Raw genomic sequence first — 26,977 nt, 5'->3', positions numbered from 1 at the left:
TGGAAAATGTTGATAATAACATCTATCTCATAGGGTTTCTTATGAAGATCAAATTAGAAATTTCCTATAAAATTCTAAATACGGTACATGGCTTATGGTAGGGACTTAATAAACATTGTCTTTCAGTGCAATTTTTTTCATTCACTGTTGGGTGACTCAAGTCTAGCTGGGGACTGGAGAGAGAAACAGATTAAGTACAACAACAAATAATGAAATAGAGCTTCATTTAGCATATGTAGGAACATAGAGAGGAGAATAATTAATTGGCACAAAGGTCAAGGCAAGAGGAAGTAAGCCTCAAGGGAAAAATGAAATTTCCTTGGAGCAAAGATAAAGAAGAGAGGCATTTGCTTTACAGAAGCACCATGCAAGTAAATTTATGGGTGAGACTGGTCTTTTGCTCAAGGAGTTCACATCTATTTATTGGGTTCCACTGTGTTACAGGTTCTGTGCTTGACTCAGGGAACACAATGACAGACAAACAAAAAACTATGCTTGCCCTATGGAACTTTCATTCTTGAGGGAAGACAGGCACTAACCAAGAACCCATAGGAAAGGTAGAGGACATCGATGGATGGCATAGCCTTGAGACTGAGTAGATATTGGATGGGGGAGATGTCTACTAGGGCCTCTGTGGGTAGCTGAGATTTAAACTAAGATCTGTAGGCTGAGTGGGGATGAAATATGGAGAGAGTATGGAAAACTCAGTGCCAGGAAAATCTGGGAACTGAACAAAGTCCAATGTGGCTGGGACATGGAATATATAGAGGATGCTGGTGAGCTAGCATGGGAAAGACCACAGGGGTCTTGACGTTCATTCTAAGGATTTAAACGTCTGTCCCAAGTGCAATGGGAAATCATTGAAATGTTCAGTTTTATGCATAGAAATGTTGGAATCCAACTTATGTTTTGAAAAAAAAAAAAGGTCATCTGTTGTATGCAGAGTGGATTAACAGGGATTTAAATGGAAGTAGAAAGACCAATAAGTAGTTGTGAGATGATAATGACTTGGATTGGGGTGTTGGCACAAAAGTAAACCAAACAACAACATCAATAGTTGCATCTGGTGAACTCAGAGGCACTCGGTGTAGTTGGAGATGCATAGTGCCATGTCACTGGTGAGATTGGTTTCGGTAGCTTTTGAAGAGCACTAGTGTGACATCTCATGCTAAGAAATTTGCATTTTTACTATAAAAGGACCAGGGAGGTTAGGAAGCAGGGAAATGAAATAATCAAATTAGAGAGTGCATGGAGGATATTTATTTCTTTACCCACCTATTTCTGGAGCCAGGCATTTATTGAATTTAGAGTAATAGATGAGAGAAATGATACAGCATCATTGTCGACGAAGATTGATGGGAGGCAGATTCTTTTGTATAGCAGCACAAAAGAGATATATGAAGGGGAGGTTAAACTTGTCAGTGTGAAAGGCTAATTTATCTTGTAAATACTTATCCTGAAGCTGCCTAAGTCATCTCTTAGGCAGGACCCAAATATCCCATACTTTCTAAGTAGCAGAGGATCCAGATGAAACTGAATGATGACCATAGTAGAAACACAATGAGCCAAGACACTGCAGGAAGGGAGGGGCTTGCAAAAGTGTTAAAGAGGACAAAGGATTATGGGAGAGAGAGAATGTCTAGTGTGGACAGCTTTTCCACCTAACAGGAAGAAGATGCTTCTATGTAGTGTTCTCAGATTCTAAAACAGAGGTCCCATATCCATTGAGAAGCTAGGAGTAAGCCAGAGAGAGTGGGAAAGATATTGCAAAACATTAAATTAATTATGGATGTTCTGTGTTGGAATGTATAAACCTTGAATGGAGGCCATTTTTGAGACCCTTGATACTTCATTTGTGACTGGCCAAGAATGAGATCATCTAGTAATGAACTGGACCACCCTTCCCTTCCTTGGGTGGATGCATTTATGATACTCACACAAGGGGTACTCTCAAGGAATGGAGTATCTGGAGGTTTATGCAGTTGACTGAGAAAGAAGGCTGTCCACTGTAATGGAAATAGACATGATAACTATTGGTCTGGTGGAGGATTAAATCAAAGGAAGAAAAACTAAAACAAGTTTTCTACACTTAGGAAGTTTTAAGTCTGTGCTACTTAGCATGCTTCATAAAATTTAATAAGGAAAGATCATGTGTTAACCATCCTTGCTATGTATTAAGGATGACACTAAATTCACTTAGATAATTCTTAGCTTTCAGATAGATATGCATTTTTCTGTCAGAGTGTGCTCATCTCTGATGTGCCTTCCTGCTCTCAGTGTTTCAGCTTTGGTGTTGTATACTGGAAACTTTCATTTAAGGAGTGGGATCAAACTTCCAATTGTTCATTATTTCAGGTTACAGAACTCAACAATGTGAAGAACGTAGCTCGATTGCCAAAGAGCACCAAGAAACACGCCATAGGGATTTACTTCAATGATGATACCTCCAAGACCTTTGCTTGTGAATCAGGTTTGTCTGAAGCTGTGGTTGGGGAGGCTTTGACTTTTAGCTTTTGAGTGGGTGCTGGGCACACAGTTTAATTTTTTGGACATCTCCACAGATCTTGAGGCCGATGAGTGGTGCAAAGTGCTCCAGATGGAGTGTGTAGGGACACGGATCAATGACATTAGCCTTGGAGAGCCTGACTTATTGGCTACTGGGGTTGAGAGAGAACAGAGCGGTATGTAAAGAAAATTATTTTCTTCTCTCCCTTCTAAAACTGTTTTTGTCCCCATATAATAACATATAAGATATCTTTATTATGTAAAATTTTTGAGTTACAAAAATATATAAATAAATAAATAAAAATAATAATCTCTTATTTAACCCACAACTCATGTTAACATTTCAGTATATTTTTTCCTTAAAAATTTTAAAAATTCACAGTATGAATTTATAGACATTAATAATATCAGTTGGAAATTTTTGGAAACTTGCTGTGTGCCAGTTTGGTGGAAGATGTTTTACCCATTTCAGATTATGTAATTTTTCACAGCTGCTGTAGGGTGTAGGTATAATTACTTACCCCATCTTACAGATGAGGAAAGTAAAATTTAGAGGAGCTAAAGACCTTGCTCCATCTCCAGTATTTCACTAGTGTCAATTCGAGTCTATACCCTTGGGCCTGTATTTATATTGTACTGATTTTAAAGTATAATGGGGTCTTATCTTGCCTTTTTCGCTTAAAGTGTGATTGAGGACTTTCCAATGCTTTAATATAATTCAAACATTATTAATGTTTCATCAAGTTTATACCCACCTAAAAATATGGGATTTTTTTGTGTGTGTGTGTAATTAAGCACTTGAGCCAGCTCTGAGCTCAACCCTCAACCTGGAAATAAATCATTTAAAATAATAATGACCAAAATATTCATGAACACTTCAGCAAAAATCAGTATTAGTTTACAAAACAAACCTGGAAGTGAGGAATTATTTCTGTATCCAAATAGCTGGATCCTAGTGCTAGTGCTTGGATCCCAGAGTTCTGCTTTAGCCAGCTGACTTGATCTATGGGGGCATGTCACAGTCAAAGGGTCTGTGGGTCTCACCTGGTTTGATTATGGACATGGCAGAGATGGAATTGCACTGACCCTTTCCATAGGTGCACACTCTCATTTTTAGTAAAAACATTCTCCCTCCCAATTGGATCTATGTCTTCACGACACATTTACAGTCTGTGACTATTTTGAATGCACCATAGCTACTATAATCCATCTCCACAGAGGTGTTATTGACTGAGACCTTGAAGCACTGACTAATTCAGAGGAGCCTCTTTGTAGAATGGGAAATTAAGCTGCAAAGAGATTAATTCCTGTACCACGCCACACAACCCATCCCCAGTCTCCTTCTTTCCTGGTTCACTAAATCAGGATGCCCTGGTCAGAGAGGATACCTGGGAGCAACACATAAAGGAGAAAACATGACATGTTTTAATGATTGCTCATTTTGTTCATCTACAGTGCTCAGGTTAGCACTTATTTTTCATAAATTTAGATTTGAAAACCAAGTATCCTGATAGCACTCAAACTGAATTTAAGAATTGACTGTGCCTAGAAGTGACCTTTCCCATGGTAGTTTTCTGTGCTTCAGTTTCCTCTTCTGTCAAATGGAAATAAGAATACCTCTGGAGCAGAATTACCAGGACTCATTATAAATTCAACTATGTCTCCTAAAGCCCTTTACAATACTAATTTGTATGACTTCAAGTAATTGTAATTAAAATGGTAACTTCCACCACTATTGCTGTTGTTATTCTTAAAATTTTATTTTACCATTTTTTATTTTTCTCTTCACCACTCCCTTGTTGATACTCTTAAGTGAGGCCAGATTAATAGAATAACTTGTAAGCAAATAAATGGATAATGAGCTCTCTTACTTTTTACTTAATTTAGATAGTCTTTCTTATTTGTTTCAGAACTCTCAAGGGGGAAATTTACACCATTAGAATATATTTTTAAAATAGTTATAAGAAAGGAGCAAGTATTTGATTATTAGGAGTTTAAAGTAGTTTTTAAAAATTGGATAGTAGAGGCCTGAATGCATTTCGTTAACACATTCTTGACATTATTATTTACTAAATTCAACTAAACTCTATGAAAATTCAAATGATTTTCTTTTATTATAAAATAATGCATTCTAGAATAACATTAATATAAAATTGTTAGTGCCACATTGTCAGATATAAGCAAAATACCATAATTATGAATGAGTGAGGATATGTTTGCTATAGTGATATTTTTGTTCATATTTCTCTTAAAGGCTCTAGGACTTCCTAATGAATTTGCTAGAATATGTAACAGAAATGTGGTGACTGTATCTGTGGGGATGAAAATTTGGTTGTGGTAATCAGCCAAGCAGTTTATTTCATCTTGCTTACATTTTAACAATCATCCAAATATGAAAAAAGAGTACTGTTTTTTTCAGTATTTGGCTTAAAGAAAGCTCTTTGTTAAAACTAATTCCAATAGCTCCATTGGCATTTCCCCAAATTAAGTGCATAGTATTAGTTTTATTTAAATATAATTTGGGATATGGTTTTATTCATTTAGTTATAGAAATTATAAGTTGATCAATATGAATTTAATATCATTAAACATGAGACAATTATTTTGCACCTGCATCTTTTGTGAACACAGAATTGTGGGTGTAGTTAATGTATGCTTGGCAGAAAAAAATGCTTTTCATGGCTTCATTGGTTTAGTCTTTTATTGGCATAGACATTTTTATTATGCAAATTTAAAAATTCTAAAAATGGTCTTTGTTCATGTAAATAGTGTTTAGTGTACGTTGACAATCAGACTGTATCATCATTATGTTAATTAATAGTATCTACGTTTTAAAAATTCATTTTTCTGGGATCGTTGATTTATGAGGAAGGTTTATCTTTCTGAATGTTCAACCAAAACCTAGAATGTGAGCTTTAATTATTTGTAAATGCCTCTATGTTCCTAAAATGTCTTTGATGTTTTATTCCTGGGAATTTTAGACTAACCTTTTGTTTTTCTCCCAGAGAGATTCAATGTGTATTTGATGCCATCTCCTAACTTAGATGTACATGGCGAATGTGCCTTGCAGATTACATATGAGTATATCTGTCTTTGGGACGTCCAGAATCCCAGAGTCAAACTCATCTCTTGGCCACTAAGCGCCCTGCGGCGGTATGGACGTGATACCACGTGGTTCACTTTTGAGGCAGGGAGGTGAGTTTAATGACTTTTAATAACTACTTTTTTTTCATTTTTTTCTTTATTTTCTCCAGGCTTGCATCATATGAGACCTAGGTTTACCTATGAGATCCAACCTGAAGTAGAATTCTGGTTCAGGAGTCAGAGAGACCTTTTACATTCCACTCTCTATTTTTTGTTAACTGTTGATCTTAGATAAAGTTCTTAACTTTCCTTGTAAGTTTATCTTTACAGGGATAAGGTATAATATAACTTCCTTGCAGGCTGTTGTAGGTAAAAGCAGCAATGTGTGTAGACAAGCTAGAGGGAGTTGTGTCTTTGGTGTTTTATTATGAGTTCTTTTGGAGCAGGACTTAGACTTGTAGAATACAGATAGTGTTAAGTGCAAGGTAATATTACTATTTTATATTTTGCCTGAAACTCAAATAAAGATGAATTTTTATAGTCGCCATCAAGATGCTCAGGATAATAAGATCATTCGTGTTCTCCCAAGCGTGAAGGTTTCATGTCTGCCTTGCTTTATTAGTGAAGATAATTTTTTCCTTGGCTATTTTTGGATATGTTAGAAACAAGGCAGTTTTATATTAACTAATATAATTTTTTTCCCTATCTCACATCAAGAAGTGAGCAAGAGTTAAGTCTCTCTAAGCAAATAGTTTTCACATATCCAATATGCATCTGCAAAAATTTAACAATATCCTTTAGAACACAAGGAATCTTCTTTTCAAAGACCTTGGGCAAAGTTCTCCTCACCTTCAGCCTCTCTTAGAGTTCTCTTAAAACTAGAACAGTGTTATTCTTTCCCACTTCACTCCACCAAAGCCAACAATGGGGCATGTGTCATAAGCTGGACTGGGAGTTGGAGGAAATCAAATAAAATGTCTGTTCTGCCACATACTGGCTGTGTGATCTTAGCTATGCCACCTAACTCACTGAGCCTGCATTGCCAACTGTAAAATGGGGACAATGTATTACTTATCTCACAAGGTTGCTATGAAGGTTACCTAGAGGCACAAGTAGAATAGTGTCTGGCATGTCGTAGGTAGCTGTATCAACCCAAAGTGACACTGAAAGGAAATGTATTGGTTTATATTCCTTGAAGTCTGAGGTGTAGAGATAACTTCAGGCTCAGATTGATTCAGTGTTCAAATGATGACCCCAGGTTTCATTGGACAGAGCTGTTTTTTCTAAGATGGCTTCATTCTGGCCCCTTGTGGTGACTTCTAGGCACTCTAGAAGTCTTCCCACACCATCTGCCAATAGGATAGAGATATGTTCCTAGCATATGCTGATCATCATATTCACTATGTGAGTAGTGAAATAGTGAATAGGAAAGTGCACCTACACTTTACACAAAGCCACAGGGTGTAAATGCAATAGGGGGTTCTCTCAAGGCCCAAAGAGGCTGTTGCTATCAGAAAAGGAGTGGATGTGAGGTTTTAAAAAACGAATGAAGATATCCAATGTGGTATTTAATAATTGCTCAAAGCAAATGGTGTCAAGAAACTATTTGACTATAATTAGCATTATCACTCACAATGGTCATGATCTCCACAATAGTGGTTCTCAACCAGGGGTGATTTTACTCCCGGGACATTTGATAATGTCTTCAGACATTTTTGGTTGTCACAGCTTGGGCAGAGGGTGCACCCCATAGGCATCTAGTGCATAGAAGGGCCAGAGATGCTGCTCAGCATCCTACACTGCACAGAACAGTCCCCCACAACAAGGGCTCATCAGGTTCAATTATCTGCTTGAGAAACCCTGCTCTAGCACGTATGTCAGCCATTGAAAATAATCAGGCTGGACTCGGTGGCTCAGCCTGTAATACCGCGCCTTTGGGAGGCTGAGGTGAGTGGACTGCCTGAGTCCGCAGGTTCGAGACCCACCTGGGCAGCGAGACCTCATCTCTACAAAAAAATCAAAAAATCAGCAGGGCGTGGTAGCGCATGCCTGTAATTCCGGCTACTCGGAAGGCTGAGGTGGAAGGATCGCCGGAGCCCAGCAGGTCGAGGCTGCGGTGGCCGGGAGCGGCCACTGCACTCCAGTCTGGGTGACTGAGTGAGATTCCAACTCAAAAAAAAAAAAGAAAATAATCAGTAACTTTTATTGAGCCCTTACTACGTGGAAATGCTAAGCATTTTATATACACTATCTCATTTAAGCTACTCATTATCATATGAACTAGGGGCTATTTTCATTCCTTTTTTTTTTTTTAAGTTGGGCAAAGACATAAGGTCCAAAGGCTCAAGGCCAGGAAATTCAAGACTCACACTCAAATCTTTTACTTCCAAATTCTGTACATTTCTGGGAAGGCTTACCTTGTAATGGAATCAAAGCTTTGCTTAATTAACTTCTGCAGAACTAAAGAAAAGAAAGTATGCTTATATAACCAAAACTCATTAAGTCCATTTTGGATGATCTTTTTGGAATATTATCCCTTCCCAGTGAAGCTGACTCAGTGCAAGGAAGGCATCTGTCAATAAGCCACCGACTTGTAAGGATTTGGGTGATGTAGATATACCTCCTAAGCTGTGCACTTGTGTATAAGTGTTCTTAGTTTGGGACCACCTATTTATTCTTTTAGTTTGGAGTATAGGCATATGAAGCCAGGGCTGTTCATCTTTCCTGGGCAGCAGTATAGGGGGTCATAGGTCATTAGAGTCTTCGACATACTCTTTCTCTTTTTCTCCCCACAATATAAGAAAAAATGACTATATCCCCTCCCCTTTTTGTTTTTTTAAAGAAAGAGTTGAAATTAAAAAAAAATTAACAAAGTGCAATTGCACAATGACTTGCCTGTGGAGATAGAGAACAATTAGTTTATCTCAGGGACCAAGAGACATTGCTTATTAAGTTTGAGGCTTTCTAGTCTTTTGTTTGTTTCTTTCCAATTCAAAGCTCTGAAACCTCACTGAAGCACATCAGACTGGCAGGGCTCTTGTTTTTTTGTTTTTTTTTTTTAAAGGGAATATTCAATTGACATGAGGTTCTAAATGCAGCACCATCCCCCATGGAACCATACTTGAAATGTTATTGTTTAAAGAAGGGTGGCAGGTGTCCAGCAAGTTTCCCTGTTAATTTTACAGCTGGTTGCTGAGTTAGCATGCTTCAATGTCAGACTTTTCCTTACCTCCTTACCGTTTTAAATTAATATCCTGGGTTTCGCCTCTGCAGGAGTGAGAGAAGCTCAGGTGACATTTGGCAGAATGTACTAAATAATTACTGCACATGAGTGCCTTTTTTTTTTTTTTTTTACCAGCCAGAGAGAGTCTCATGCTTTTGACATCGTTTTAAGAGAAACTTTTAGGTATATCAAGAATATGTGAACATCCACCTTGCATATACCAACACTTTTCCTTAAATGGAGTATACAAGTTTGTGGGGGAAAAAGTGGTTTTTTTAAATGTAAAGACATTTGAACAGTCTTGGAAAATAAGTTATTCATCTCATGAGTATTTCACCCTAAAAACAGTCTAATTGGTGAAATAACATGTCACTGGAAAAAGAAAATTGTTTCCTCCTTTAATTGGTGAGTTTGCAGGTAGAATGACAATTGCTTTGCTATCTTTTGAATATTTTCTATTTGTCTATTTGAATATCTGAAAATGTTGAAAATCCTCTATTTGTCTTGATTCTTAGCTACTTAGTAATCTCTGATTTCTGAATGTTTCACAGAGCATACACTTATTGAAGAATTGAACGAAAATAAACAATGGTATACTCAGTTCTCTCAACTATATTGAGTAGAGCAATTAGAATATGAAAGTGGTAGGTTTCACATAGGCTTGCTGAAGAGAAGTAAAATTATCCTATTTTGCAAAAAAAAACCAGAAGCTGCAATCATGTCATTTATTTATATGGTTACTCATTCTTCATTAGCATTTTCCTAAAAAAAGAATTTTAATTATAAAAGTAACACATGCATATTATAAATATTCCAGTAGTAGGGGTATGTATGAAATCTGAAGGGGGGTTCTCATTTCTACTCCTCAGAATAACCTCTTTAATAATCATCTTTAATAGATGTTTCATTATTGTATACCTACTGTCTACCAGACACTACTAGATGAGGGTTATGAAGACAAAGAAGACATGGCCAGTATTGTAAGAAGCTTAGCTAGGTCCTATCCACCTCTGAGCTTTCTGTGATTTTAGCATGTGAAATCTCCGAAACAAAGGATGACTTTCTCCTGGTCTTTGAGACAAAATTAGGCACTCATCATGTCCTGCTGGTATACAAATGATCACTTTATATGTGATGGTACCTTAGAGTTCTAGAAAGGCCTAGTAAAAGTAAATCATTTCTTCCTTCATCAGATATTCACCCAGATGCCCCTAAGTGCCCAGTGGGATTCTAAGCACCGTAGATGTAGCAATGAAAACAATATACATGTGTTTTTGCCCTCATGAAGTGTATTCAATAGGGGATATTGGAGAGGGGATATTGGAGGGGAGAGCCCCCAAAACACTGGAATGATCTTTTGGAGGACGGGCCCCTTGTAGTACAGGCTTCCTCCTCTAGGTATGTGTTCTAGGAACCCATCAACATCAGTGTACCAGCTAGCATTGTTGTGAGAAGCTTAGTTCAGCTTCAGTGAATCCTTTTTGTGTGGAGATTTCTTCAAGGCATTTGCCCGTTTCATAATGGGTGATTTACAAGTGCACCTGCCCACCCTGTGCTGAGTGTTCAGCAGTTATTGACCCCAAATGACATGCCCCCATGCCCCACCTTCCCTATTTACCTGATCTCGCCCCAAACAACTTTTTTTTGTTTCCCGGATGAAAAAAAGTCCTCAAAGGGAAGCGTTTGGTGATGTGGAAGAGGTGAAACAAAGGACCAAAGCACTAAAAGGCATCAAAATGGACGAGTTCAAAAACTGTTTTGAACAGTGGGAAAAGTGTCTCAATAGGTGTATTGCGTCAAACAGAGAGTACTTTGAAGGTGATTAAAGTTTAAACATGTAAGAATAAATAGAAGTTTAAACATGTAAGAATAAATACACATTTTTAAAATAAACAAATTCCTGGTGTTTTGGGTTCCCCCTCATAGGCAGTGATAAACATTTTAAAAAGTAAAATAGCTGGGCTCAGTGGCTCAGCCTGTAATCCCGCGCCTTTGGGAGGCTGAGGTGAGTGGATTGCCTGAACCCGCGGGTTCGAGACCCTCCTGGGCAGTGAGACTTCATCTCTAAAATAAATCAAAAAATCAGCCGGGCGTGGTAGCGCATGCCTGTAATTCCGGCTACTTGGAAGGCTGAGGCGGAAGGATCGCCGGAGCCCAGCAGGTCGAGGCTGCAGTGGCCGGGAGTGGTCACTGCACTCCAGTCTGGGTGACAGAGTGAGATTCCAACTCAAAAAAAAAAAAAAAAATGTAAAATAGATGTTAGATTGAGTTTAACAGTGAAAAATAAAGTGCCAAAAAGGATGTACAATTTTGAAGAGGGTGAGCAGGCCTGGCTTTGCTGAGTCCGTGATGTTTTGAGTAAAGACCTAAAAGAGATGAAAAATGAGTCATGGAGGAATCTAGGGGATGAACCTTCCTGCCAGATGGAGGATAGGAAAAGATGCTTTGGAGGAATGGTTCAAGGAAGAATCAGGAGGCAGATGTGACTGAGCAGAATAAATGGGGGAGAAGCGATGTGTGATGACGGTGGAGACGCTACAGGGTCAAGCCATGTAGAGCTTGAAGGTGATTATAAGGAATTTGACTTTTCATCTTAGTCTGATAGGGAGCCATTAGGGGTTGCACAGAATTGGGCAGCTACAGAGTTTGAAGAAGCAGTTCCCAAGACTGCCCTCCCTTCTGACACCATTGCAACTTCATGGGTTCCCCAAACCACCCCAAGGTTTGATCATTCATTAAAATGACTCAAAAAACTCACTAAAAGCTATTCAACTCACAGTTGTGGTTTATTACAGCAAGAGATACAGATTGAAATCAACCAAGAAAAGAAGCGCATAGGAGGAAGTCCAGAGAAGTACCAGTCAGGGGCTTCTGTTGTCTTCTCCCTGTGAAGTCAGGGCATCAATGTATGACAACACACGTGGAGTATTGCCAATCAGAACATACTCACAGAGATTTTATTGGGGGTTTGATTGATGAGTTGCCTATATGGTGGATCTCAGTTTCATGTTGACTGATACCAAGTGGCCCCAGACCCTTATCGTAAATCATATTGTTCATATTTGGCTAGCCCAAGGCCCCCAGGTAGACAAAGCTTACCTTCCAGGAGCTCATGGCAAAGGACTATTTTTAGACAAAGTTAAATTCTGTTTTTTGTTTTTTTTTTTTTTGAGTTGGAGTCTCACTCTGTCACCCAGACTGGAGTGCAGTGACCGCTCCCGGCCACCGCAGCCTCGACCTGCTGGGCTCCAGCAATCCTTCCGCCTCAGCCTTCCACGTAGCTGGAACTCCAGGCGTGCACTACGACGCCCGGCTAATTTTTGATTTATTGTAGAGATGAGGTCTCGCCAAGTTGCCCAGGCGGGTCTTGAACCTGTGGGCTCAGGCAATCCACTCACCTCGGCCTCCCAAGGCACTGGGATTATAGGCTGAGCCACTGAGCCTGGTCCAAAGTTAAATTCGTTACTACACTGGGGATATTGGGCAACAAAGAAGTGACATGGTCTTTTTTTTTTTTTTAATCAGACATTTTCTTAGCTAAAACCAGTCAGAGAACACTGTAGTACTCACGTGAGGGACCAAGGTGGTGGCAGACATGCGAACGTTGTCTTTAGTGTTGGATAATGATACGTTTTAAAGCTAAAACCAGAAAGATTTACTGACAGTTTTGATGTGGGTTTGGAGAGAAAAGGGAGGAGTTGAGGACCCCCTAGATACAGCTAAAACTAAAGAGAAATGGTAGGAAGGGGAAACCCAGTCTGAAGATGATCCTTAGTTCAGTTTTAGAAATGTTAACTTCAAGGCTCATTTAGCAGTTTCCTTCACTGCCTTTTCATCCTGCCTTTTTACTTCACTGCCTTTTCATCCTGTCAGGGATTAATAAAGCTACACATTATGTTTGGGTTTAGAAACTGTTAAAAGCACTACTAATACCAACCCATTTCTTATAAACTGCTACAGCAGGAAGAATTTGTGAAAATACTTTGTTCCCATAAGGAGTTGGGTTTATGTAATGCCATAGAGCAGAAATGGTTGGTGGGGGGTGGGAGTGATCTTTCTTTGGTTTACTTACATGGTCATTAAGAACAGATACAATTAATAAACTACCACTATCTGTTATATGAGCCACACTTCAAGACTTTGGATAGTTAATTCATTCTTTGCTTTTTTTACCCCCCACAAACCTTCTCGTTCAGACAATAAGGGTTAGAATTTATATCTAAAGGTGACACTGATGATCTCTGTACACATTTACCGGGACTCTGTTAGGAAACCCAAATGATCATGAAGAAGAAACAGCAGGAGGAAAGACAGAGTGTGACCCTGCACCACTCTGAGCTGGGACCTTTATCTCCATCCTGCACACCCAGTCAATGAACTTTATATCTTATAAGATGCTGCTAATATCCCAGAACAGACATAGTATACTTCACTGGAGCTGGAGAAAGAAACACCCTATTTTTTGCATCATGGTGTTTCTTTCATTAAAGCTGATTCTTTTCTTAGAGGGAGATTCCTATTTCCAAATTCATATTCTCATTCTCAAATAAGTTTATTTTATTCTGTTTTCACATGATGGTGAGCCTCAGCATCAGTCTTCCCCCAGCCACATACATTCCATTCCCATACATCTTAGTCATTCTTGCATCCCTACTTTGTTCTGGGATTGCAGTCGCCCACATTTTCTTCAAGCCAAAGATGTGGTTGTGCGTCTCCCATGAAATTTTCCCAGACCACTTGGTCCTCATTGACTTTGACATGTTAAAGGGTTAAAATAGCAACAACAACCATAAATCCTAATCAAATGCTGACTCAACATGAGATCTTTTGCTATGTACAAAACACAGTCTCCTACCACCCTGAGAGATTTGTTTGATCTTGTTATTCACATTTGAAATATGAACTCATTGAAACTTTGAGAAGTCAAGGAACTTGCCCAAGGTCATGACTGCATCATGTGAGGGATATGGGATTGAAACTTCTTGTCTTCCACACTTTGTCTCACATTACCTAGAACAAGGCTCTAGGAAGTAACTATACTTTGTGTTTCCCAATTGTGGGATGATTTTAGGCAGTAAAGCCATGATGTTAAATATATCTGAGTCTCTCGATAATAAAGTCATTTTCTTGTCAGTTTACTTGTTGATCCTTTTAATTGAATTACACAGAACCATTTCAGTCGGATGCTGCCATCCTATAAACACATCTCTAAAACTTTCTAATTTACCCATGTTACTAAAAAGTAAGCAAACGTTCAGCTCAGATCTTTGACAGCAAGAGGACCTAGACAGGGTTTAATAGCAATGTTTTTCTCACTGTATTTATTTTTGTCTGCTTTCATTTTATAACAGAGATTACTGGTTTATGATATTTATTTGATGATTCCATGTACCAAAAAATGCATTTGTTTAAGGGGAAAAAAAGTGAGTTGATTAAAAAGAATTCCATAAGTAGTACAAAGGTTTGACAACTATAACAAAAGTATGTGAATGACAGATGTTCACAAGAGCTGTCCTATGCTCAGAAGTTGAGTGGCACAGTGGTATATGATGTGACATCCTGCACTGGTTTCCGTCTCTTGCTCTGCTGGTCATAGCAAGGGTCAGGAAAACAGTTGCAGTAGCAGGTGAGCTATTTGCCCTAATCTCCTGCCAGCATGCACACAGGGAACTAGAAAAGTCGAATGCTGCTTTGACTTAAGTAGAGATCAACCAGGCAATGATGCCAGTGATTGGAACAGAAAAGACAACAAAAGATACACAACTGCAGAATGTCCTTGTTACCCCAGTCTGCAGTGAACTCAGTCTGTCCCTAAACTCAGAAGTGGTCCTGTGTATGCAACCTCTGACCGTGCACCCATTATTCAGGTTCTCCCTTGTCCTTTTGTTTTGATCTATTTCAGTGGTTCTCAGTTGCAGGCGTTTCATCTCCCAGGAGACATTTTTCTATGTCTGGAGACATTATTGGTTGTCACACTTGGTGGGATGCTACTGGCATCTAATGAGTAGATGCCAGGGATGCTGCAAAACACCCTGCAATACCCAGGATGGCCCCTTCACATAGAATGGTCCAGCCCTGTCTGTATTGCTGATACCTGCAGTGCTAATATCTGTAGTCTATATTACCAGACCCTAGCAAACCTCTCCTAGAATTTTTTTCCTTAAGATGGAGCTACTAGAACCCATTTGGCTAAGTCTCTTGTTTTCTTCATTTCATGTCTGGGCATGTGTGTTTTCCTGTTATAGTGTTGCTGGCATTGCTATAGCTCCAGGGTGGGGGCAGGAGGACTGTAGTCCATTTGTTCAAACTGCATTTTTAGTTCTCACTTTCACAAAGGACTGTCAGCGTTCTGCAGTGTTTTTTTCTTCTAATTTTGTGTCCTTCCCTGCCAGGTGCTTCTAATCTGTTTCTTTCTAATTTTTGAATTCCAAATTTTCTTTTTACCCATGCTGACACCCATCCCTCTTCTCAACTACACACTTCCTTTCTTAATTTCTTCTCTGATAAATATGACTCATTCAACCATTATATTATTCGTGGACTCTTTTGCATATGTAGATTCTGTTTAACCAAATAAATTCTAAACTCCTCAAAGAGAAAGCCTATTTTTTTTGCCTTGCTTAATATCCTTCACAGCAGCTGTTATACTTTGCATCTTAGTTGGTGGGACAAGTACCATATTCTTCCAATTATAGCATAATTGTAAGTGTAAAATTCAATATTGCTTTAATATCTGCTTTTGCAGGAGTAGAGAGAAGAAAAGACTACTTGGAATATACATGTTAAGGACAACATGTGTCCCACTTTCGGCAGTGTTTAAATATTCTAAACATACACACGTGCACACACACACACACAAAATATATCTTGGAAGTGAGGAAACATGAAACTTATTAGCTTACTTATTTCATACTGTCTACCATGAGATAATTTATTTTGGTTTTCATAATTTCAACTGCATTGGTACTTTTCTTTTCTTTCTTTCTTTCTTTCTTTCTTTCTTTCTTTCTTTCTTTCTTTCTTTCTTTCGTTCTTTCTTTCTTTCTTTCGTTCTTTCTTTCGTTCTTTCTTTCTTTGTTGGAGTCTCACTCTGTTGCCCATGTTGGAATGCATTGACACACTCATGGCCACCAGAGTCACGACCTGCTGGGCTCAGGTGATTCTCCTGCCTCAACCTTCTAAGTAGCTGGAACTACAGGCGCACACCACCACACCAGGCTAATTTTTTTAAAATTTATTTTTTGTAGAGACGAGGTCTCAGCAAGTTGCCCAGGCTGGTCTCGAACCCCTGGGTTCAGACAATACTCTCACCTCCGCTACCCAAAGAGTTGGGATTACAGGCATGAGCCACTGCATTCCACTCCATTAGTATTTTTCTAATAAAACACATTGGTGAGAAGTGTCATTGGCAAAAGAAGAGAGCAGGGTTTCTGAAGTTGGGCACTTGGTGCTTATGAGAACTGCAGTGTCTTGGTGACTGTACACCGTTCTGAAGACCATGATCTCAGCACTCTCTGCTAGGTCCTCTGGGCTCCAGCCCACAGGCTGCTCCTCCTCTTGCATCCTCCCCAACATATAGGCTTCACTCAGCTGCATCCCACCTAAAGGCTTTATAGGTGTGGTTCTTTTGTCAGGACAATTCTTTCTGCTTTCTTTTTCAAACCATTCCCCTCCCCAGGGTGATTCCATAAATTTTCAATGTAAATAAAACCTGGTCAAAGAAACCTGGGGCAGGTTCCCAGCTCTGCCTTTTCTCTAGCTCCGTATTTCTGCTTTCTATTTCACAAACCACTCTGCAGTTACTCACTGAGCATCAAATATAACTCAAGCCATATTCTAAGTACAAGTGGAGAAGCAGGGAATAAATCAGAAAAAAAAAAAGTCTCTGTCTACATAGAGCTTGCATTCTGGTGGAATGGAAGCTCCCTTTACTTGAAGATGTAATTATGTACGCTACATATCCTATTTAATACTTGCAGTACACTTAGGTGAGAGATATTTTCATTATATTGGTTTACAAATGAAAGTACAGAGTTAGATAAGCTAAACAACTTGAACTAGGTTCCAGAGCTGGTGAGGGTAAGCCCATCTGGGCGATTCCAGCTCAAACATCTTCATTTTATCACATTTCCTTGATGCATATTTGGCGTGTGAAAGAATTAATGAGTTTCATGATATTTTATGAATTATTAATTTTTATGAATCCTTGACTAGTCAGTGATCAATGGTTTAGGCAAATAAATTATTGGAAAACCTAAAACTATGACTGCTTCTGTATGGCCACAATATTCTTACATCTGAATTTTTATCTTTGCAGAGGATATTAGAAAGGCTGAACTTAAGCTCATTATTTTATTTTTCTCTTGGTTTCCAACCCACTGGTTTCTATCAGTGTACAGAGTGTTGGGTCATTTGGGACCACTTTGAATGCTGGAAAAGTGTCCAAGGTAAAAAATCAATGGGTAAAAAGAAAGAAGGACTTGGAACCATAAAAAGTCAAAATGTGGAGTTGCTATCCTACTAAAGGGTGAGCCCATTAGAACATCTTTGTTCTGTATTACCTTTTCTCTGGAGATGAGAAGCAGACACTGCTGTCTTAGGTTATATAAGACCATTAGCCTGTTTGATGTGCTTTTCTTTTCATTTTCCTTTTTTTTTTTCTTTTTAAATTTGTTTTCTTCTTACTGCCTTAGGAAGTTAGCCCATTATATTATTTTGACGAAGGCTTGTAGTAACATTTTAGAGTATTGTAAAGCTGCTTATGAAACTATTCCAAACAAATCAGTTGGGGAGCAGTGAATAAGATAAAAGAACTTGTGAGTAGAGTTCAAGAGACCTTATAGAAGAGCATCTGGAGTCAAATTTTGGTCTTAGCAACTTCCTGGTCATGCTGTCCAGTGAAGGACACATGCCTTTGAGCAATATGAGTGAAAATCCCAACAATTCAGACTAAAGGCCTAACTTCTGTTCTATTTAGAGCCCTTTAATACATTTTGTCTCTTTAACATGCACTAGTTACCTCTTGGCCAGATCTGGTTGACCAAGGCCTTTTGACACAGTTTTAAAAAAATGGAAAAAGTTGCTAACATCATAAAAATCAAGATTTCTGACTTCTCTTAATCAGAATGTGACTACACTGGATTCTTATCACCCCATCCTCCCTGACTAGGGCTGACTCGTGACTACTGCTCTTAGACAGGGGCCTGTGCTCTCTCTGGCTGCACTCCCTTTACTCTATGTTGTAACGGATTTGAGCATCTTTATACATTCACTTTCTCTGTCTAAACTGTAATGGGTTTTGAGATTGTGACTTCTGGTTCTTTCTGTTAGTGGTAAGTGGTGTGTGTGTGTGTGTGTATGTGTGTGTGTGTGTGTGTGTGTGTGTGTGTGTGTGTTCCAGACTTTCAGGCAAAGGTGAGGGAAGTCTATGTATATTAAAGAAGAAGTCTTGATGCTATAGTGTTGTGATTTCATTTGTTTTTGCTCACAATATTTATTTAGAAACTTTTTCTTATTATTTACTTTTATTAAGCCACTTTGGTTTCTGTGGCTATAAAATAAAACCCTTTTTTTTTTAAGATATAGGGTACAATTCAGGGTTGAGTACATATGTGGTCATCATATAGGTAAAGTTCTGGCCTCTCTTTGGCCCCATTTTGCCTGGTTTGAGATCAGGTACCCTTATTGTTGATGTATTCCATTCCCCGCCCCCATCCTGTCAGTGTCCCGCTACTGCCAATCCCTTTCTTATAGTATTATGATAAATGTTCGGGGTCTGCTTATAAGTGAGTACATGTGGTACTCAGATCTTTGTTTCTGTGATAGCTCACTGAGTACTACAGACTCTAAATCCATCCAAGTTGCTGTGAAGTTTATAATTTTGTTCTTCTTTATGGCTGTGTAATATTCCATTATGTACATGGACCACATTTTTTTTTTAATCCAGTCCAGTTTCAGTGGGCAGCATGGTTGGTTCCATGTTTTTGTTATTGTGAATAATGCTGCAATAAACATGTGTGTGCAGGTATCTTTTTTTTTTCTTATTTTAAAGATGTGGGGTACAATTCAGGTTAGGTGGTCATTATACAGGTAAAGTGTGGGTTCCCTTATTGATGTTATGTGCCCTCCCCAGCAGTGTCCTACTACTGCCAATCCCTTTCTTATAGTATTATCATAAATATTCAGGGTCTGCTTATGAGTGAGTACATGTAGTACTCAGATCTTTGTTTTTTGACTAAATCACTGAGTATTATAGTCTTTATTTCCATCCAAGTTGCTGTGAAGTTCATAATTTTGTTTTTTCTTTATGGCTGCATAATATTCCATTAAAAGCCAGGCTCGGTGGCTCAGCCTGTAATCCCGCACATTTGGGAGGCCGAGGTGAGTGGATTGCCTGAGTCTGCGGGTTCGAGACCCGCCTAGGCAACTTGACGAGACCTCATCTCTACAGTAAAATAAATGAGCCGGGCGTGGTAGCGTGTGCCTGTAGTTCCAGCTACTTGAAGGGTGAGGCGGAAGGATCGCCGGAGCCCAGCAGTTTGAGGCTGCAGTGGCCGGGAGTGGCCACTGCACTCCAGTTTGGACGACAGAGTGAGACTCCAACTCAAAAAAAAAAAAAAAAAATTCCATTACATAAATGCGCCACATTTTCTTTATTCAGTCCACTTTCAATAGGCAGCATGATTGGTTCCATGTTTTTGCTATTGTGAACAATGCTGCGATATTTTTTATAGAGTGATTTGAGCTCCACCAAGTGTATTCCCAGAGGGGGATTGCTGGGTTGTAGGGAAGGTTGATTTTTAGATTTTTTTTTTAGGAATTGCCACACTGTTTTCCACAGAGGTTGTACTAATTTACATTCCCACCAACAATGTAGAAGTGTTCCATTTTCTCCACATCCTAGCCAGCATCTGTTGTCTTTTGAGTTATTAATGATGGCCATCCTGACTGAAGTTAGGTGGTATTTCAGTGTGGTTTTAATTTGCATTTCTTTGATGATTAGTGAGGCTGAGCATTTTTCCATTTATCTGTTGGCTGCTAATATGTCTTCTTCTGAAAAGTGTCTATTCAGATCTTTGCCCACTTTTTAATAGGGTTGTTCATTTTTTCCCTTTCGACACATTTGATTTCCTTGTAGATCCTGTATTTTAGGCCTTTGTCAGATATACAGCTAGCAAATAATTTTTTCCCATTTGATGGGCTGTCTCTCCATTCTCTTTATGGTTTCTTTTGCTTTGCAGAAGCTTCTCAGTTTGACAAGATCCCACTTGTTTATCTTATCTTTTATGGTATTCACTCTTGAAGAATTAATGAAGAATTGGTTGCTTACTCCAATGTGCCTATGAGTGTTTCCTACATTTTCTTCTAGGATTCTTTTTTTTTTTTTTTTTTTTGAGTTGGAGTCTCACTCTGTCACCCAGACTGGAGTGCAGTGGCCGCTCCTGGCCACCTCAGCCACGACCTGCTGGGCTCCGGCGATCCTTCCGCCTCAGCCTTCCAAGTAGCTGTAACTACAGGCGTGCGCTACTATGCCCGGCTAATTTTTGATTTATTGTAGAGATGAGGTCTCGCCAAGTTCCCAGGTAGGTCTTGAACCCGCGGGCTCAGGCAATCCACTCACCTCGGGCTCCCAAAGTGTGGGATTACAGGCTGAGTCACCGAGCCCGGCCTCTTCTAGGATTCTTATAGTTTGAAGTTTTATGTTTAGATCTTTGATTTATTTAGAGTTGGTTTTTGTGTATGGTGATAGGGGCCCTGTTTCAATCTTCTGCGTGTGGTCAGCCAGTTTTCACAGCACAATTTACTGAATAGGTTCTCCTCTCCCCAGTGGTTATTGGTAGAGGCTTTGTCAAAGATGAATTGATTGAGAACTTGAAGTTTCGCTTCCAGAATCTCTATCCTATTCCATTGGTCTGTATGCGTGTTCTTGTACCAATACCAGGTTGTTTTGATTACTGTAGCCTTATTTACAGTGGAGTTTAAAGTCTGGAAGTGTGCTACAACCCACTTTGTTTCTTTTGCTAAGGATTGTTTTGGCTGTTTGTGGTCTTTAATGTTTCCATATAAATTTCTGTATTGTCATTTCCAGGTCTGAGAAGTATGATGTTGGTAATTTAATGGGTATTGTATTAAATTTGTAAATTGCCTTTGGTAGGATGGACGTCTTAACAATGTTAGTTCTTCTATTTAGAAACTTAAATGTCCTTAAAGGAAGGTTGTAGATGTTTATCAAAAGCGGACATTGGATGAAAGAGTGATTTTCAGAGTAGGTCTTGCCGATTAATGTCATTATATAGATTAAGCATTCCACCATCAGTATTGAAAAAGAAGGTAGAATAGAAGATATGAATGTGTTATAGATTAAGGATACATAGCTTGATAGACAGATGCACGGGGCCACAATCTAAACTCTAGTTCCTACTGTGGATTGCAGTTATAAAACTTTGAAAGGCAGTAGATTGTCTAATATAGCTGCAAGTTTTAATATTAATCAATCGCCCTACAAGTGTTTCTGAGTAACAGGTACCTTCATTCTTTCTAGAGCCAAAATTGGCATTTAAGGAAGTAAATATATAGTGACCTCTGCCCTCGGGGTAACAGAAGGCTACTTCTTCTTCTTAAATAATTGAATAAGGTTGCTTCCTCCTCTTAATAAATGGTATTTCCATATTTGATGAAGAAAAATGTAGTAAAAACAGACCACTTTGCAGAATTAGATGCCAAGTAATAGAGTCAAGTTTGTGTGGTGGCTTAAATAAGAACGAGGTAGCTGTAAGGGTTGAAGTATTTTAAATGTCTTCAGGAAGGAAATGGCTAGAATTTTAGTTTTATTTCTTCATTGGATTAGAATGACTTAATTAAAATTCACGATCAACCTCATAGCCTAATAGTTTTTTTTTTTTTTTTTGAGTTGGAGTCTCACTCTGTCACCCAGACTGGAGTGCAGTGGTCGCTCCTGGCCACCTCAGCCTGGCCTGTTGGGCTCCGGCGATCCTACAGGCATGCACCACCATGCCTGGCTAATTTTTTGGTTTATTGTAGAGATGAGGTCTCGCCAAGTTGCCCAGGCGGGTCTCGAACCCGCGGATTCAGGCAATTCACTCACCTTGGCCTCCCAAAGCGCGGGATTACAGGCTGAGCCACCGAGCCGGGCCCTAATAGTTCTTTATGTTAACATATTGAAAGAACTATCATTTTATTTGCTGTTTTTATCTTCTCACATAGCCCATATTTGTGAAATTCAAGCGAGGCAGGTTTTGACCCTTTATTTAGGCCATGCTATATGTGTGGAGAACTGCCATATGGACATGGTACCAGGCCAACAGCAAATACTGAGATAGATAAATAATAGATTTTAAAATGTTTTATTGCATTAGCTGCATAGACTGGTGTAGATTAAGAAAATTAACAGTATTTTAGACTGAAAATGTGCTTAGTTTCTGTATTGTGTTAAGCAGTTCTTTAGATGTGGGCAATCCAGGCACTAAAAACCAGTGTTCAATTTTTTAGCAAGAGATTCTGAAGTAGAGAGGTGGCATTGTGTCTTAGAATAATTAGTTTCTTTAAAAATGAGCAAACAAACAAAAACAATGTCCTAATTTACTGTTGATATGTGTAACTATCAAAATCAGAGCTTTTAAAAATGTCCGGGTATATGATTTTTTTCTGAGTTATTAAAAATATGTATAGTAATTAAATATATTTTAGTGTAGTGTTTTATATATACATATATACACTAGTATATATATGACTACATATGCATATATATACTGAAATAATTATGTGTTTATTTAGCTCTTGCTTAATTGTGTGTATCAATCTTTTCTTATTAATGAAGTTTATTTCTGTGTTTTACAGTCTGAGGTAGAGATCATCTTCCTCTTAACGTCTGACATTTCATCATCAAATTCATACAGCTTTCCGTGAAGATCTTCTCTTACATTCTTTTTTTTTCTGAGTTGAAGTCCCACTCTGTCGCCCAGACTGGAGTCCAGTGGCCGCTCTCGGCCACCATAGCCTCGACCTGCTGGGCTCCAGTGATCCTTCCGCCTCTGCCTTCCAAGTAACTGGAATTACAGGCACGCGCTACCACGCCCGGCTGATTTTTTATTTATTTATTGTAGAGATGAGGTCTCGCCAAGTTGCCCAGGCGGGTCTCGAACCCGCAGGCTCAGGCAATCCGCTCACCTCAGCCTCCCAAAGCGCGGGATTACAGGCTGAGCCACCGAACCCGGCTTCTCTTACATTCTAAAACATTAATTCAGCATAGTCATGCTCATTAAAATGAAAAAAAAAATTAACTGCATTTGATCCATCACCTTGAGTAGAAACTGGAGTAATATTTGATCTGGGGTTTTAGAACTGAAAGAATACTTAAAGCCATTGTCTGTAAGGAAAACTAGAGCACAATCTAAAAGAGACATAGAATCCTCTCACTCTGAGATGACCGGCATAGTTTCTTATGAGGAGTTATTTATGGAATATACGAGGGAATGCAGCTGCACAGGTATCCCTCTTTAAGAGTGGTTAGGTTTGGTATAGGTAAGGTGAAGTATTATATAATACTGAAAACCAAGAAACAGCTTTTTTTGTTGCTAATTACCACCAATATTTTATTATGAAAATGTCGAAACACGCAGCACTGACTTGGTAACAGTTTACTCAAGATTATTTAACTCATATCTTTTCATCTAACCATCCTTCTGTCATTCCATTGTGTTTCCATAAATTTTTTTAAATTTTGAAATAAGGTCGGGCTTGGTGGCTCAGCCTGTAATCTCAGCACTTTGGGAGACCGAGGCTAGTGGATTGCCTGAGCCCACGGGTTCCAGACCAGCCCAGGCAACTTGGCAAGACCTTGTCTCTACAAGGAATCAAAAATTAGCTGGGTGTGGTAGCGCACCTGTAGTTCCAGCTACTTAGAAGGCTGAGGCGGAAAGATCGCCAGAGCCCAGCAGGTCGATGCTGGAGTGGCCGTGAGCTTGTTACTGCACTCCAGCCTGGGCAACAGAGTAAGACTCTGACTCAAAAAAAAAAAATTTTTTTTTTTGAAATAACTTAGAGTCACTGAAAGTTGAAAAGCCTATGAGAGATCTTATTTTGGGTGTATTTCCAGTTTCCACATTGCAGATAGCAAGATGCTTCCTACTAAATAGTTTAACATGACAGTCACTTTCTGGGGTGACATAATAACTTAGATCTTGAAAGGGGTTTGGGTTATGCCTGTATACTTTTATTAAAAGAAACAACTTAGAAAAAAAAAAAAGAAGCCTGGCTCGGTGGCTCAGCCTGTAATCCCACGCCTTTGGGAGGCTGAGGTGAGTGGATTGCCTGAGCCTGCAGGTTCAATACCCGCCTGGGCAGCGAGACCTCATCTCTACAATAAATCAAAAAATCAGCCGGGCATGGTAGTACATGCCTGTAATTCCAGCTACTCGGAAGGCTAAGGTGGAAGGATCACTGGAGCCCAGCAGGTCGAGGCTGCGGTGGCCGGGAGCGGCCACTGCACTCCAGTCTGGGCGACAGAGTGAGATTCAAAAAAATTAAAAAATAAAAATATATTAAAAAAAAGAAATTAACCTTCTATTTGGCTTTGAAATAAAAAGCATTCAGCACATGTTAGCCTAGAGTGCCTTGGTTCCCTGCTCTTATTAATAACAATTAATTGAACACTTTGAACATTTTGATTTTGGTTCGCTTTGTTTAGCAAACGTGAACAAGAATCCTAATCTCATAAAAAACAAAAGGGCACAGCCTCATGGAGTATTCGGAACTCTTAGTATATTGAAGTTCTAGGCGTTGGATTTTTAGAAGCTTTTTGTTTTTGTTTCCACAGGATGTGTGAGACTGGTGAAGGGCTGTTTATCTTTCAGACACGAGATGGAGAGGCCATCTATCAGAAAGTCCACTCTGCTGCCTTGGCCATAGCAGAGCAGCATGAGCGCTTGCTACAGAGCGTGAAAAATTCAATGGTACGTTTAGAATTTCATTCTTATGCCCCAGTGTATATCACCATAGAACACAATCTGGCTATCTTTGTGCTGAAAAATATGTTCAGCATTATTTGAGCAGATGGCTTACTCCTATTTTCAACAGTGTATTACTTAGATTAAATACCACCCTGAAATGCCCAAGGTGGACCAGTTGGTAACTCAATAACCATACATCCCAGTTACCTACTTTGTGACTCAATTATTCTACATGTGTATAAAATCAATTTGCATGTGTGTGAATATCTATAGACATAGCTATGTGGATTATCTACCTGTGGATATATATATTTAGCTGTATCAGAAGTTATCATTTCATATGTCAACAGGGGCCAGAGAGAAAATGTAAATGAGAAAAGAGGGTTGAAGGAAACTGGAGTGAAATGTCAAAAGCCCAAGATTAGACAACTGATGACATGAGACCATGGGATTTATGTAGGTAGATTGCTTGATTTTTCAAGGGAATCCAAGCATTCGAGTTTGTGTCTAAAACCCGCCATTTGGTAACTGTTAGGGATTAATTTCAGTTCAGACCAAAACACTTTGTGGGCCAAAGAGAACCTGTCTGCAGAGGACATGCTACTTACACCCATCTGTTTGCCATCTCTGATTGATAAAACTTCATTGTCATTGGTGTATAAAGATGCCGTAAATACACATACACATGAGCACATGTGAACATGTCCCTCAGAACACCTATTCTTTTCATTGCATTGTGCTAAGGACTATGGATTGCATAAAATGTGGTTTATGAATTTATTCTTTAAGGAGAGGAAATTCATGAAATTGTTAATGAATGCACAACAGTTAAAAAATGAAGATCATGCATGTGACTGCAAACATACACAGAAAGCTTCACATCTGAAAAGAAATATACAATACAAAAAGGAGCTGGGTTGGCTTGGTAGAATTAGTGTAGTTTGAAAAGTTGTGATTTGGGTTTAAAGAGCAGGAGGCAAAACATGCCAGTAATATGATTTGTCATTTAGAGTCTTTCATACTCAGTGATCTATCACAGAAACAAAGAACTGAGGACCACGTGTTCTCACTCATAAGCAGACCCTGAACATTCACCATAATACTATAAGAAAGGGATAGGCTGTAGCCAGAAACTGCCTGGGGAGGGTACATAACATCATTAAGGGTACCTGATCTCAAACCAGGCAAAGTGGGGACAAAAGGGAGGCCCACACTTTACCTGTACGATGACCACTTGTATACCTAATCCTGAATTGTACACCCTGTCTTTAAAATAAAAACAACAACAAAACCAAAGCAGCCCTAGATTATTCTCAAATGACTTATACACAAAGCGATCTGGGGTTTTTGGGCAGGAGATAGTAAAGCTTCCTGTAAAGGGACAGACAGTAAATGTTGTAGGCTTTGTGGGCTAATATGATCTCTGTTGCAATTACTTAGGTGTAGCACAACAGCAACTATGGGAAATATGCAGTCAGATGTGCATGGCAGTGTTCTAAAACAAAATTTATGAATGGACATTGAAATTCAAGCTTCATATACTTTTTGCATATCATGAAATACCGTACTTTTGATTTTCCCTCAACCATTTAAAAATAAACAAATTATTATTATTATTATTATTATTATTATGTTGCTTATGAGTCACTTAAAAACAGGCAGGAGGCTGGATTTGGCCCACAGGACAGAACTTACTGTTGGAAAAGATCAAGTGTTCCCCATGCCTTGGTGCTGACTTAAGTGTTCGTGAAAAACTAGGGCTGGACTTGCAGACATGGGTACAGTTTCAAAGACAGCAATGATAGGTATGCTGTGGAGGCCCAGAGTAAGCGGTTGCGATAGTTAATTTTATATGTTGGGCTGAGCGTGGTGACTCATGCCTGTAATCTTTGCACTGTGGGAGGCTGAGGCAGGAGGATCACTTGAGGCCAGGAGTTCAAGACCAACTTGGGCAACATAGGGAAACCCACCCCCACCTATAAATATATTTATGTATGACACTGCTGGCTTACTTCTCTGAGATGGCCATGGTCATAAATGGAGAGAAATGGTGAAACTCACCTCCAGCCTTGGGCTCATTATTAAGAAGACCTAACTCAACTGCTATTTAGTATTGTTGTAAAATTCCTAGGAGTATACATATATATATACACACACACACACACACATACACGCACACACGCACGCACACACACTC

At 39.1% G+C, this 26,977-nt stretch overlaps 1 protein-coding gene across 2 annotated transcripts in view; it reads left to right on the top strand.

Annotated features, from left to right (window-relative positions):
• DOK5 (docking protein 5) overlaps nucleotides 1-26,977 on the top strand; it is a 177,724-nt gene that overhangs the window by 114,381 nt on the left and 36,366 nt on the right. For both annotated transcript variants that reach the window (XM_008058454.2, XM_021712550.1), the window contains exons 3-6: nucleotides 2,356-2,470; nucleotides 2,562-2,681; nucleotides 5,511-5,700; nucleotides 24,648-24,783. In XM_008058454.2, coding sequence (XP_008056645.1) covers nucleotides 2,356-2,470; nucleotides 2,562-2,681; nucleotides 5,511-5,700; nucleotides 24,648-24,783 — 561 coding nt within the window. The remainder of the gene's footprint in view (nucleotides 1-2,355; nucleotides 2,471-2,561; nucleotides 2,682-5,510; nucleotides 5,701-24,647; nucleotides 24,784-26,977) is intronic.

Source organism: Carlito syrichta, unplaced genomic scaffold (genome assembly GCF_000164805.1).
Source record: "Carlito syrichta isolate Samal-C Ts95f unplaced genomic scaffold, Tarsius_syrichta-2.0.1 Scaffold303347, whole genome shotgun sequence".
Classification (NCBI taxonomy): domain Eukaryota; kingdom Metazoa; phylum Chordata; class Mammalia; order Primates; family Tarsiidae; genus Carlito; species Carlito syrichta.
The sequence above is the reverse complement of the archived record's forward strand: the minus strand, read 5'-3'. Positions and strand labels throughout refer to the sequence as shown.